This window comes from Dromiciops gliroides, chromosome 6, assembly GCF_019393635.1.
Source record: "Dromiciops gliroides isolate mDroGli1 chromosome 6, mDroGli1.pri, whole genome shotgun sequence".
NCBI lineage: Eukaryota > Metazoa > Chordata > Mammalia > Microbiotheria > Microbiotheriidae > Dromiciops > Dromiciops gliroides.
Window position 1 is genome coordinate 165,126,349 of NC_057866.1, and position 15,467 is coordinate 165,141,815.

Genomic DNA, 15,467 nt, shown 5'->3' on the forward strand with positions numbered 1-15,467 from the left:
AGGGGTTGAATCGGATAGTCTCTAAGGATCTTTCCAGTTCTTTAATTCTATATAGTCTACAATTTTGTAGTCGAGGGTTATTTATGGATAGAGTAAAAGTTCATTTTTATATCACTGTCAACTCATTTGTAGTTATCACTAATTCACTCCACTGTTATAACAGGGCATTACTTTTGAATAAATACAAGTTTTTCTCCTGATACTTTAATACTGCAAGGATTATAATTTCTCCTTATAGTAAAAACTAAAAGCAAAGGGAGAGAAATTGTTTAAAAATAAATTATTCATTCTCATACTATCGAGGGGTTAACAAAATCTTATTTTCTTAAATGAGACAGAATGTATATAACAGTTTGCAAAAAAAAAGGACTACATAAATGATAGTTATTAGCTATTATTTGCATATCATTTAAAATATTGGATGTCAATGCATATATTGCCCCAAAAGTTACAATTAAGTATTCTGTATTAAGTCATAAATTTTAGGTTGAATAAGAGAAGTTTTTCAATCTTTTAATATGTATTTTGGACAGAGAAACATGTAATCAGCCCCCCAAAAAGCAATAATTTCTAGGGTTTTGAATTTTATATTATCATACTTATAAAAAACCAATTAATCCTTTAAATATATGAGGTTTAAAAGAAGGAAATTAATAACCACTTACTGGAAAATACCAATCAATATGTTAATCTTTATATTTATCTTCCTACCATGAAAAAAATCTTATAACTTGTGCATTTAGTACACAAGTTGGCACAGGTGTGTGTATATATATATATGTGTGTGTGTGTGTGTGTGTGTGTGTGTGTGTGTGTGTGTGTGTGTGTGAATGTGCACATATTTTTACATATGTAGGTAGGTAGGTATTACTTTTACTTTAAAAAAACTAGCGTGTTTTAAAATGTTCTGAAAAGTCTGATGTAAAATATAAATTGTGAAAATATTCATATCTACATCCAAGTCTGAGGAACATATGCTAAACACATCAGGACCAACTTACTCATTACTTTCCCTGATTACTGCCATACATGACTTTAGGTTCCACTAGCTTATTTAAAAAACAACAACAACAACAAACTTTAATCTGCAAACATTTACAGAGGAAGGCAGTCCCCAGTGGCAATATAAAATGGTTTAAACTTTCAGTAAATAAATGCACATTTAAAGGGAAGATAAAGTAAAATGACCCAAGACATTTCTCATTTTAAATAATTTCAATTACGAGTTTGAAACAAAAATGATGTATACATTCTCATCTTGTTAACAATTTACTCCAAACAGAATAACATTCCAAATAAGGGAAAGTTTTATGTAAAAGACAGTAATATAGGTATATTGTATCTATGGGATTTTAATTTTTATCTTATTTTTTCATTTATCAAACAAACAAACAAACAAAGCTCAGATTCTGGAATAGTTCAACCTGAGCTGAAAACCCTCTTGTCATGGAAAATATGCAGCTTACTGATATTTAGAATGGTTTTCCTGTAATTAACTCCCCCTTGAGGATTTTAAGTTAGCAGCAGTAAAATTACCAACAGTACTCTAATACACACCACATGCACTGTTGTTCAATTCTCAGTGGTCTAATAGCTTTCTGCTAAAGATTTTTTTTTTCAAAATTAGAACAAAACAATTCCACGCAAAAAATAAAAGGTAATTATAATGTTTATATGCATTGGGGAAATATATTCTTATTTTTGGTGACACTATGCCATTTAATCACCATTTTGTAAACCAGTATTTGATGTTATATTTCAATTGTGTTTCAGTGTATTCCGCAATGGACTAACCATTTAATTTGATGAAGTCAGGGCATACTTTTGAATCATTTAAATATAAGCTGTATGTTCAATTTTGTCTTACCTCAAGAAATTTTCTGGATATCAGGAGGCTACTAAGAATGAAAATTTTCAGTTCTTTTGCAATATAATACCACATCTAGCTTTGTCTTTGTTGCAGTTTCATTATTGGTTCAACTAAATCATTCTGGAAGCCACAGTTACTATATAAAACTATAGTAATTTGTTAAGGAAAAAAAAAAGTGTCTCTAGCTGTACTTTACACAGGCTTAAGCCATGTGATTACCAAAAGCTGGTAGCAAGCTCAAAAGGAAGCTCCAGCAGGGGCTGCATATGTGTTGGTGAGACTATTTGGGGAAAGTTCTGAAGCAGCCCTGGATAGGAGTGGATTTATCTGTTGCATAGGGGCAGTGAAGCTAAGAAAAAAGGTAGGTGGGAATACTCTCTATTTGGGATTCACAGATTCTCTTCCTTTCCTCAATTAGTAGACTGCCACAGATAATATTTCAGAAGGTAAGCAGGAGGAGACCGTGAATCAAAGTGTTAGGCACCATACCATTTCAAGAATAATTACACTCTTCAAAGCAAAATGTGTCATCTCAACTACTGAAATGATAACAGACTTCACATATTTTTGCAGTAGATTTACCAGTATACCAGATGGTGAGGGCTAACAAAACTCTGCTTTATTGAGAATCTGGAGATATAGTCCTGCCTTCATTATTTGGGAGATAAAAGGTAATGCTCATTGGAATAATTTAGAAAATAAATTCATATTATATAAAGATACCATGTAGTTTATGCCATTTAGAAAGAAGGGTGTTGGGGGCATGGGACAAGCTCAAGAAAGTATAGATAGCTTAGAGCACCTCACTATCATGACTGAAAAAACAACTCATGTTTGTCCTGCTGAATATGGAATTCTAGAAAGTGCTTCATCAACAGAGAGGACAGTATACTTTGGTTGCTAAAGAGACAGAAGCGTGTCAGGTACTTGATGAGGACATAATCTTTATTGCTTCAAAAACCTATTTTTTGAAATATTTTATACTATTGTTTATTATAACCCCAAACCCCCAGAACTGATGTGTAACTCCAAATATAATATTTCAAGTTCATCATGATTCTGAGCTAACAGGTTAAATAACACTCCATATCTATCAGTAATGACAATTTCCAGCTGCTGATTCTGCTATTTATCCAATAAAGTATTCATGACACTCCACACAGAAACATATTTGTATTATTAAGAAATCTTGCTAGGTGAATATCTACCAAAGGCAAAGAATAAGAATGTGATCAGCTATTTGTAGAATCTGATTAAAAAGCAATGGCAACAATAAGAAACAGTTTTCTCCTTTAGATGGTTTAGACAATCTTAAAATTTTTGATTTTTAAAAATAAGTATATAGCCCTATAATACATTTCTGCAATTATTCTAAGTAGGATTCATTTTATCATATAAATATAAAATACACTTAAGAGGAAACTTGCTAATAAGTTATTATCATATCTGAATTTTAAACCTACTTTTATCCTTTTAATTTGATGGCAAAATGTCGATGAAATTAAATAATGACTTTGGAAAACAGTATGATAGTGAAAAAGTCATTTATTATAAGTCAGATGACTTATGTTCCAATCTCATCTCTGTCACTAACTAGCTGCGTGTCCATATGCATATAAATAATTTCTCTGGGTCTTGAGTTTACTGATCTGTAAAATATGGGTATGGGATCATTAATATCCCTATTAGCTCTAAAATTCAATAATAAGAATCAGGCAATATAAGTTAGTAAATCTATTAGGTACCCTGTATTTGAATGCTAATAAATATTTAATAATTATACACATATATACATTCATGCATCTATAAAAGAAGGAAATTTAAATCTCTAGAAATCAAAATATTAATCTTTGCCTGGTATAGACAGTTTCCACAAAATTTAAACATAGTTTTAATTTTAATTTTAGGATATGATGGTGTCTACAAAGTTAAAAAATCCTACATTGCAACAATGACTTTTACAAATAACTTCTCTGAAGGTTCTCTCTTTGAAAAATTACCTAAATCTCCTTTCCCCAAAGCAAGTTAATGTGAACTTGGGCAGGGCAATTAAATTGTCAGAATTAAAAAATTTGTTTTTAACTAGAAGGTAGCCAGAAGTAGAGTCATGGGGCTGGTATTGATCGTGAGAACAGAGAACATTAGTCTTCAGGTATTTACTCGGCCACCTTTGCACCAGAGGCTTTCCTTCAAATCAAATCAATCCCTGGAAAAGATGGCGCTAACAACTGAAATACATAAGTAATCTCCAACAAGATTTCCCTTTGGATGTTTTTCTTTTATATTAACATAGTGCATGGTACTCCATGGTTCTTCACTTTAAAAATGCAGCATCTTCATAATAAAGACAATCCTCTATTATCTAAATATAAAACAATGGGAAATGCACAAAGACTGGTTAAATGTAAACATTTTTTATTAAGTATACTTTTATCTGTTACAGGATTCTGTAATATCTTTGGCCATGTTTTTTCCCCAAACCTGGGAACCTGGGTTTCTTTTAAAGCTATTCTTCATTTTGAGTATTCAACTTCTTAACTTATTCAAAATAGTTTCTTAAAAATATTACTCAGAAATTATACCTATGTTGTTGATACTTTAGAGATATTTTCAGAATAAATTTGGAAAATTCTATTTTAAATATAATTGTTTTATACATATGGCATCTAAACAGAAACACCAAGGGACTGATTTCCAGAACTTCCTAGAATGTCCTTATGTCACATTATTTTTGTTGGTCTTGAAAAGATAGCTGAGTATAATCAGCATCTTTCAAAAAAGTTATACTAAGGATAACTATAAATTTCAGTGAGAAAGATAAGCCCAACAGTACACCTAAATATATCTGCTTATTCACCTGGCGTTTGATTTTGAGGTAAATTACAAGAACAACAAAAGTTTCATGAGAAATGTAGAAAAAATAAAGATAAATATTTTTCTACTAAAATTTATTTTTTATTCAAATGTTTTTGTACTTCAAAATCTGCTTTATACAATGATGATCACTAGAAAAGAACTGCAAAAATATTACTAAACAAGAAAGTGTCAAATGAAATCTTGTAACCTAACTTTGTCTTTCATGGAATTAAATTAAAACTTTTAAGATAAATAAATCATTTATGTTATTTGAACTTTTTCATTAATACTTTAAAAATCAAGGTTGCCCTTCATAATAAATTTAACAAAAGGGGAGGTATTATTACTTAAGGGATGATAAAGGTAACAAAGTATGCAAAGGAATAACTGTTTATTTTCTTCCAACAAAACTAGAACTAGGATCATCATAGTTATCTATGTTGCCTAATGGATAATTCAATTAATTATTTTTCTGGTATGAATTTGAAAATTCTTAGTCTGAAAATAAAATATGTATGAGGAGCAAATGAGGGATTATTTTAATTTCAGTGAATAAAAACCACATTATTCTGTTCACTTGTGAATGAATTTAGAAAATAAACTTTAACCCTGTTTGTGCAATAAGGACATTTTGTGAAAATAAATGGTTTATCTATAGCAAAAAATGAAAAAATCCTTAGTAAATGAAAGAAAAGACATAAGAAAAATTCTTAAATTGTCAATAAAGCTATTTCTCAACAAGTCCTTTTTTTGCTCAAATAGAATAAAATCCTTTTTCAAAAGCAGATCTTTTAAATGTAAGGGTCATTAACCAAGAAATACATTCTACCCCAAAATTCATAGTACCACTATATGCACAAAAATAATAAGAACCCCCAAAGCAGAAGTGGCCTAATTAATTCTCCATTTTGTTTCTCCTTCCCCTCCTCCTACTGTTGAAGATGTAAGGCTCTGGGACTCATTGCTTTTGGATCACTTTGTTATTGACTATTCTCTGTATGGCCATTTATTTTAAAGGACTGATGTCACATTTGGTGTTATATCTGATGACATATTGTAGACATTTTCCTCCAGAAATGGCTCTTTAAGGCTGAGTGCAAGAGGTTAAGCTGCCTGGCTGAGGCCAAACCCAACATTATATTATTTCCATCTAGATCTCAACAATATTCTTAATTGCCTTAAATTAGCATTTCCTTTGCATTTTGCACTTTAACCTTATAAATGTAAATACAAACCTTGAAATTTTAAATGGCAGGCATGAAAAAATTAAATAAAAAATATTCCTTGCATTTAAAAAAGACCAAAAATCATTAAGTTATATAATGAGCTTTATTAACAACCAAAATAATATTAAGTGTGGGTAAATTTTATGGTTTCCTTACCTATATATCTTAAATAACTTTCAAAATCATCAAATAATATGTCTAAATGCATGATCAAAGTAAGGAAATTATTAAACCTAAAGGAATAAATCAGTAGTTCCACTTATTCATTCCCACTGGCTTATCAAATAGCTTCCAAGAATTGTTCCTGAATGAGAATTGGGGCGATATGCATTACACGAAAAAGGAGGAAAATGTTTTGTTGAGCTTTGATAATAACATGATGCAGAACAGTACCATAGGAAAATAATGTCTATTCTCTTTTTCTTCTAGCCATCTATCATTACCATCTACAAATCAAGGCTTACAGACTACCTAGGCCAGGGTACTTGGACATTTATTACCATCCCTCCGCCTCTCACTGGAATCTCAAGTTAAAATTCAGCAGTTAAGGAAAAAATATATATGCCCAGGAATGATTCAAAATGTATTAGGTTTTAGCAATGTTTTCTTTCTAATATTAGAGTCATTAAATTAATTAGTGGCCTTTTACTTGATGAAGGCAATGAACTCAAAGCTAAACGTGTCATTAAAAATAATTTTACCTTCTCATTCTACAGACAAAGGGTCCGTTATAAAAATGTTGCATTTGTAACATATTGTGTGCATACGCTTAACAGCACAAGGTTACAGACACTATGCTGTCTATGAAAAAGTAACTACTTGTTTTATTTGTGGGTAAAATAACTCTAAAATGTAGTGTTGAACTGTTTTACAAGGCCTTGCAGTAATGAATCTCTGTTCTTCATTACCTAGTACTGTACCTGCTGCTATGGGCAAGAAGTGGTTTTACACTGACCGTGTTCCACGGCTGTTTTTAGTGTCGCTTCAGGATGTGTCGATCCAAGAGGGTTACGCACAAATCGTCGTCGGCGCCGCAAGTCATCTTCCCAGTAGTCAAGGCGCCAGAACTCACGAGGACGACTACAATGAAACAGAGAAGCCACATATGTTAGCAATTATCAAACAGCGTGGTAGCAGTGGATTTCTGCATAAAGCTCTCCTTGTTTGCTCTGCCCTTTTTTCGTTCTCCCCATCCAATCCCTGTTAAACACCACCGCCCCCCCCCCCCCCTTGCTGCAATCTTTTACTTAGGTATGTCCTTGAAAATAACAATATCACCTTCCAGTCTAAGGAACTCCTTTCCCTTTTTTCTTGGAAGGTGAAATGAGCACTAAATACATCATTTTGAAATGAATTGCTGACAGTGTGATCAGTTTCCCCACACTCTAGTGGCATGTGCTCCGATTTCAGCCTCATTTCAGCCTCAGCAGGGCACCTTTCTCAGTGACTGCATTTATAAACCAGAATAGGGAAAAGGCTATTATAAATATGGTATAACATTACCTATATTAATCAAAGTCTGTCCCCCTTCATTTTTCTTCCTAATTTGTGCCTTTTTGCACAAGGTCAGTAAATCATACTATGAATGCTTGGTCCAGAAAGTGTTAACTTTAATGAATACCTCAGTTACATGGTTATGTATGTGATAATAAAATATTGCTCTGTTTAGATGTGCAGGAATTTAATTAAAATAATCTCTTAAAATATTCATTACATTTAGCCCCTGAGGCTTAGAACAACACAAGAAAATGCATTTCTTTTCCATTTACTGTTTTTAAATAAACCATTGCAGGAGAGTGAAATAGCAATCTATTTTCAAGCAAATCAGACTGGATTTCTGTTTCATGTACTATGTTTTTATATTTAATTAAAAACTACATGCTATATGATGTGCAATAATTGCTATATTGAAAACATACTTCTTGAAATTTACTTTTTAAAGGTTATGCTAAATTTATCTTCTATCACATTTCTTCAAATATGTAAAGCATTTTCTGTAATGATATGTTTTTTTTTAAAATCTAATTCTTAACTAGAAAACTGGAAAATTTTTCTAGGAACATAACAAAATAAAAAATCCTAATATGCAAGGCAGCATAGAAGGGAAACACCTGTGGTGTAATTTACTACCCCCCCCCAAAATCTAAAGCTTGAAGATCTGTGAATTTCAATGGTAAAATAAAAAATTTCTCCATAATTGGAACTTCTCCTAGAATGATAAATACAAAATAAAACCTCACTAGTATTTCATGAGCTAATAAAATTGTGTGCCTGTCAGCTGTGACAAATTAGTATCCTTGACCAATTTACAGCTCAAAATACTAAAAATGATACTGATATTCCCTGTATTTCAAAGAATAAATCTAAAAATAAAGCAGGGTCTGCAGAACTGTAATTTTACAAATTAAGTCATTCAAATTCAGTTCAAGAAGAGAATATGCAATAAATTATGTAATTTTCTCAATAGCTATTTTTTTTTTTAAAAGTGATAGGCCTACACTGTTTTTGGTAATCTTTATATGAGAATACTGGGATGGAAAAAACATGGATACCAAATATTTCCTTTGTTGATTTTGATCATTACTATGAGGAGAGAAAAGAATATGATATAAGCAGGGAGGGAAATGCAAACATACCATATTCCTGTTATTTAAATTTATCTATAATTAATATATATTATGTCCATGTGCATACACATACATATAGCATATGTGTGTATAACAGCATTCCTACAGTTTCATTGATATGATGTGGTCAATTATTTAATTTTAAAATAAAAACTAAAGGTATTTCCTGAAAAGAATAATGAAAATACTCTATAATATATGTATGTGTATAGATGAAGAAAAGACATTTACTTGAAGCTCAATTAATAACTTAAAATTTCCCATTAGAGATATTTTAAAAAGGCAGAACACGGCTGGCTTTGTGGATGCCTTTGGTAGTCACAGAGCCAGGATAGGTACTTCATCATTCTGCCTTCCTACATTTATCTGTTAAAATTATTATCAAATATCAGCCAGGATGCAGCCGTGAATCACACACTGCTGCTCATCTTCAGGGGAAAGATACAATGAAAGTCTATTCATCAGTACAGCAATCGGCACAAGTAATTAGTTCCCTAGACTGGATCTCCTACAAAGCTTATTTCAGTCTACCACAAACATATGACAATGTAAAGCTAATGAAAGCTGCTAAAATTTGTTAACCTTTTTTGCCATCAATCTTTCTAATATTCCATGCTACAGTATTGTGAAAAGATGGTAAATTATTAATTTGTCACTCATCCATCCTGCTGTACTTTTGATCAAATTAAATAATGTTATTCTTCTAGATAACAATTAAAATTATTAGAGCTGTTAAGCTCCCATAATAAAATTATACCAAAATTGGGTGACAATAGACACTGGCATATTTATGAATAGTTAAGACTAATTCAAAGGAAATTAAAGCATATGTGTAATAATTTTTATTCTAATGTAAAAAACTGGAATAAATTATCATATAATTTACTAATTATCAAATAACTCTTAATATTTATAAAAATAGCAACCCAAATTTAGAATCAACAAAATATCATATTTAAATTTATCTTCGGGGCATTAGAAACACATAAGAAATATAAAGCATTTAAAAATACCAAATAATAATATTGACAGACATAGACATATACATCAGGGAGTGATCACTGGTTCTCACAGGAACAAATTCTCATGATAATGTAACTTTATGTAATGCAAAAAATACACACACTGCTCAAACTTATTAAATGAAAAGTACTTAATTCGTGCTACAATTTTCTCTTGGCAAGGTAGTTTTTACAATATTCTCAAATATTATTAATATGATACCGTGGTATAACAAAATACAATATCACTTATGGATATTTTCCCCCAAACACATGTGTCTATTACATTTAAATCTGTTTGGAAGCAAAATTGTGTTTCTCATTATAACTTTAGAAGAGAAATCTTAGAAAAATTTTTATCCAAACTTCTCATTTCACAAATGAGGAAAAACAGGCTGAAATGAGACTAGATATTAGTATCCTGATTCTTAATCTAGGGCTTTTTCCACACCAGAATGTCTTCCCTTTATCTTACAGGACCTACAAATTAAATCATCTGTGGGGTAGGTGTGGGAGGGCTGACCAGGGGAGGAAAAGAGTCTCTCAGTCTTGACCAGGTTTGACACACAGTGACACTCACTGGCCAAAACCCACTATTGAACAGTATGAAAGTTTTGACCTGCTCCATTTACACCTCACTACAGTTTGCCTCCTACCCTACTGTAGCCTGCAGTACCCTCCTCCATCCTTCCCCACCATAATGGGGCTGAACTTAATGCAAACTCCCAAGATCATGAAGCATCCACTTCAGCCCCACCAAGTAGCAGGGATTACAGGTGTGTGACACTACATCCAGACTACTTTCTCATTTTAGAAAGCCACTGCAAAAAATAATCATTATTTTGTTCATCAGCTAACACTTACTGCTATCATTCTAGGCTAACTCGAAAAGGTTGAGGCCACCCAGAATTTTAGTCACAATTGGTCATATTCTGTTAAACATTTTAATGATGGGGAGCAAAAAAAAAAATAGTATACCTTTAAAATTTGTGGATGGCTCAAAGCAAGGGAGAGCAATTAACAAAGTATATGAAAGAATAGAGATTCAAAAAGTTTTAGTGTGTTATAATGTAATGCGGCCATTACAATAAGATCAAGATCAAGGGTAAAACAAAGATATAAATTATCATCAGTACTATTTAATGCAGAAATGCTAGCTATAACCATAAAACAAGAAAGTGAAATAAAGGGAATAAATACAGAAAAGAGTAAATACAATAACTAGGTTTTACAGACAATGATGACTTCAAAAATGCGAAAAAGTAAGTAAAAAGTTGGCTGAAATGCAGAAAAGTTGCAGGATATACACTAAATCCACATAAATCATCAGCATTCCTGTATATTAGCAACAAAACCCACCATGAAGAACTAGAAAAAGAAATTCCATTCAAAATACAGAAGATATAAAAGATTTGGTTATCTAACAATATATCCAGGAACTACATGAATTCAACAATTTTTTTTTGCAGAAATAAAGAACTAAATAATTTGAGAAAAATTAATTGTTCGAGGGTAAGTTGAGTCATTAGAATAAAAATGACAATATCTTAAATTAATTTCATTGAGTGTCACAGCAATCAAACTACTGAAGAATTATTTTATAAAACTAGAAAAATATGATAGATGTTCATAAGAAAGAACAAAAGCCTAAGAATGTCAAAGGTAATATTGGAAAAGAGGTGGAAGAAATGGGAGTCTATCAGTACTAGATTTCAAACTATACTTTAACACAGTGATCAATTAAATAAGTTGGTACTGGCTAAAGATAGAGAGGCTGATCAGTGGAACAGATAAAGCACACAAAATACAGAAGCAATCTAGCACAGTAGCCTAGTATTTGATAAAACCAAAGACCCTAGTTACTGAGATGTGGCATTACTGTTTGACAAAAATTTCTGGGAAAAATATTCACCAGTCTGGCACAAATTAAGTTTAGATCAATATCTCACAGTAAGTACCAAAGTAAACTCCAAAAGTATACATGACTTACACTTAAAATGTGATATCATAAAATTAGAGAAGCGAAGAAGAAATTATCTTTCAGATCTATGGAGAGGGGAAAACTTCATGGCCTACCCCCTCCCCCAAAAGAAATAGAGTTCAGAGAAGATAAAAAGGACAGTTCTGTAGATGTGAAATAAAAAAGGATTTGCATGAATAAATGTAATGTAGTTAAAATTAGAAAAAAAATCATTAATTTGGGCAAGAAATCTGTATAACAAGTTTGGTGGGTTTTTTTTTTTGAGAAAGCAAGAATTTAAAAAAATGTTTGTTGATCTTATTTGATTTAAATATAAAGGATGAGAGCTAGGTCCCCAAATGATAAATAATCAAAAAATATTGACATGAACTTTCTGAAGAAGAAATCCAAGGTATGAAGTTATATGAAAAAGAAATGCTCCTAATCACTAATAATTAGACAAATACAAATGAAAGCAACTTTGAGGTTCCACCAGATACCCATCAGATTGACAAAGATGATTTAAAAATAAGGAAAATGACAAATATTGGAGAGGTTTCTGGAAAACAGAAAAATTAACAGACTGCTAGTAGAACTGTGAATAATAGAACTATTCTAGAAAGAAATTTGGAATTATAATCTAAAAGTTACAAAACAGTGTATGTTCTTTGATCTAACTATACCATTAGTAGACCTATATCCCAAAGAAAGTAAAACAAAAGTAGAAAAGGTCCTATATATCTAAAATCTTAGCTCTTTTTGTGGTGACAAAGAAATGGAATTTAAGGAGGTGCTAATTAATTAGAGAATGGCTGAAGAAATTATAGTGCATGAGTGTAATGGCATACTATTCTTATATAAGAATTCAAATAAAGGATAGTTTTGGTGGATTAGCTCAGCATTAATCAACAAGTTGACAACAATGACATCAGTTTCAAAAAAAAGTTTAGTATACTTTCACACTGCATTAATAGAAATATAGAGTTTAAAACAAGGACAAAAGTAGTCCCACTCTAAATCTCTACTACATTCTAAGTAATGGGGATACAGACACAAAAAAATGAAATAATTTTTACTTTTGAAAATTGTACTTTTTATCAGCAGTAGAAAAAGGAAGGGAAAGAAAAAGAAAGAGGAGAGGACAAAGAGGAAAAGGGAGAGAGAGAAGGAAAAAGAGAAAAAGAGGATGGAAGGAAGGAAGGAATGAGGCCACAATATGGTACAGTAAAAAGAGTGTTAAATTTTGAGTAAGAAGACAAGAATTCAAATCCCTGATTTGCTACTTTAGTGACTGGGTGACCTTGGGCAAGCCATTTGACTTTTCTCTGGGCCTAATTTTCAATGGATTATATGGCCTCCAAGGTTTGGGACAGCTCTAAATCTGTGACCCTATGATCCTATCAAGTCTGATGATTCTAGTTGTGTTTTGTTCAGTTTTTCATATCATATCTTAAGAGGTACATTGGTAAACAGGATTACAGATGCAGGAATATGATCAGTTTGATGATGAGACTCAGAACCATGTTATACAACAATCATTTAAGCGACTAGGAATATTTTACCTAAAGAAGAGAAAACACTCATGGAAACAAAATAAGCTGTCTTCAAATATTTGAAAAATCCTAACTTGGAAAATGGACTGGATTTATGTTGACTCCTGAGGACAAAACCAGTAACTATGGTTAAAAATTACAAGGAGACAGCATGTCATACATTTTAACAAGAACTAATGATGGGAGCTTACAAAAATGAATTGAGTTCTCTTAGTATATACAGAATTCTTGTTATGGCAGGATTTCAAGCAGAAACTAGCTAAGTACTTGTTGAAGCATAGATTCCAACTTTAAGTGCTGATTTAAATGATTCTTAAAGTCTTGTCTACTTCTAAAATTCTATTGTTCTAATAGATACTAGTAGTGATATACTCACATGTATCAATGCTATATAAATAACAAGAAACCATGATATAGTGGGGAAAAGTATGCACTAGTACCAAGTTCTTATTCTAGTTTTAATTCTGTTAATAACTACCTTATCTCTGTGCAAGCTATTTTATCTCTGTAGATTACAACAACTTCCTTAATAAACTGTGAGAGATGGTCCCTAAGGTTCTTTTCAGTTTTAGCATCCAATGATACTTCTAAATGAATCCTCTTCTTGAAGAGGATAAGTGACCTTGAAAAAGTTATAATAGAGAAATTTTCCCCTCGATTAAATGATGAGAGTCAGAAGCTAGAATGCACAGATTTTAAAAGTGAGAGAGAAGAGGAAGAAGAGTCACTATTTGAGAGGCAAATGGAATCATCTATTGTAGACAACCTCCTCAAGTTATCTGGCCACATAAAGGAGAGATATGAAATAAGAGCAACACAGATCAACTGAACATGGGGGCAACATCAGCATGTCTATAGGAAGTAGAGAATCAGTCAATAGACACGGAGTGGTTGATATTAGTGAAAACAAAGATGATAGAGCACTCTGGTGGAGAAGCTGAGATGGTTGGCCATGGAAATGAACATACTACTCCTTTATGTCAGACAGGAGTGAAAGAGGAAATAGTTGCAGAAGGCATCTGAGTGATGTCAGATGCGGAGAGGAGAAAAGGAAGCTCTTTGCAAATGGTCTCAATTTTTTTTTCAGTGAAATATGAGGCAATATTATCAGCTGAGATGGTAGGGGAAGGGGAGTCAGTGGGAAGTTTGAGTGAAAATGAAAAGATTTTGGAAAAATGTTGTGGTATGGGGAATTATTTTATATATCAATTAGAGATGTATAAAAAACTGCTTTACAGTAAAGGTACAATTAAAATTATGCAACATAAATTTGTAGAGGACCCCATCTTCTCATTTTGGGGATTTTCTTCAGTAATTGAGTAGATCAGAAATAGGAGCAAAAACAGTAGATCTCTCTCCCTCTCTGTCTCACACATACACACACACTTACTGAACAAACATTTGAATCATTTTTAGAGTTCATCACCAGAATACAGGTGATAAAATTTTTAAGCCACATGAAATTTTATATGTGTATATGTGTACATACACAAATAAATATATGTATATATAGTATATACATGTGTGCACACATATATTTGTGTGTACATATAAATACATGTGATGTGTGAGTATACATGAATGTGTATATGTGTGTGTATATGTACATATCACTATATGGATGATTGTTGTCCTTTGTACACAAAGAAGACCAATAACATCAGGATGTTGTGGTCAAGGTACACTATGTCCAACTATAGCTGATCAGACCAAAAGAAACTCAAAAGGCTCTATCGGGGGCAGCTAGGTAGCACAGTAGATAAAGCACTGGCCCTGGATTCAGGGGGACCTGAGTTCAAATCCAGCCTCAGACACTTGACACTTACTAGCTGCATGACCCTGAGCAAGTCACTTAACCCCCATTGACTCACACACACACAAAAAAAATAAAGGCTGTACCACAGGTTGGGCACAAATAGTCCATATGAACATTTGGAATGGAGAAGTCTAAATTTGTGCGTCTCCTATTTTCTTTTGAGCTCCTACAATTCTGCTTTGCTCATAGAGCAAAGAACTTTGTCTGATGCAGGTATGCCAAGCTCGGTGGTCCTGTGCCAGTGACTCCCTTATCTCATAATCAATACTAAAGTTCTTTAGAGAAACCTCGAGAGTGTCCTTGTATCACTTCTTCTGACTTCCGTATAAGAACTTGACTTGTCTGAGTTCTCCCTAAAATAGCCTTTTAGGCAAGTACACCTTTGCATTCAAACAAAGTGCTCAGCCAATCAGAGTTGCACTCTCTGAAGTAGAATTTGAATGCTTGGCAGTTCAGCTCAAGAAAGGACCCTAGTGTCTGCTACCTTATCTTGCCAGGTGATCTTCAGAATCTTCCTAAGATAATTCAAATGGAAGTAACTCAGTTTCTTGGCATGGT

General features: G+C 32.4%; 1 protein-coding gene across 1 annotated transcript in view; it reads right to left on the reverse strand.

The window, feature by feature from the left end:
• LRBA (LPS responsive beige-like anchor protein) overlaps positions 1–15,467 on the reverse strand; it is a 762,673-nt gene that overhangs the window by 323,275 nt on the left and 423,931 nt on the right. The window contains 1 exon segment of the mRNA XM_043969784.1: positions 6,908–7,032. Within this exon segment, the coding sequence (XP_043825719.1) occupies positions 6,908–7,032 (125 nt within the window).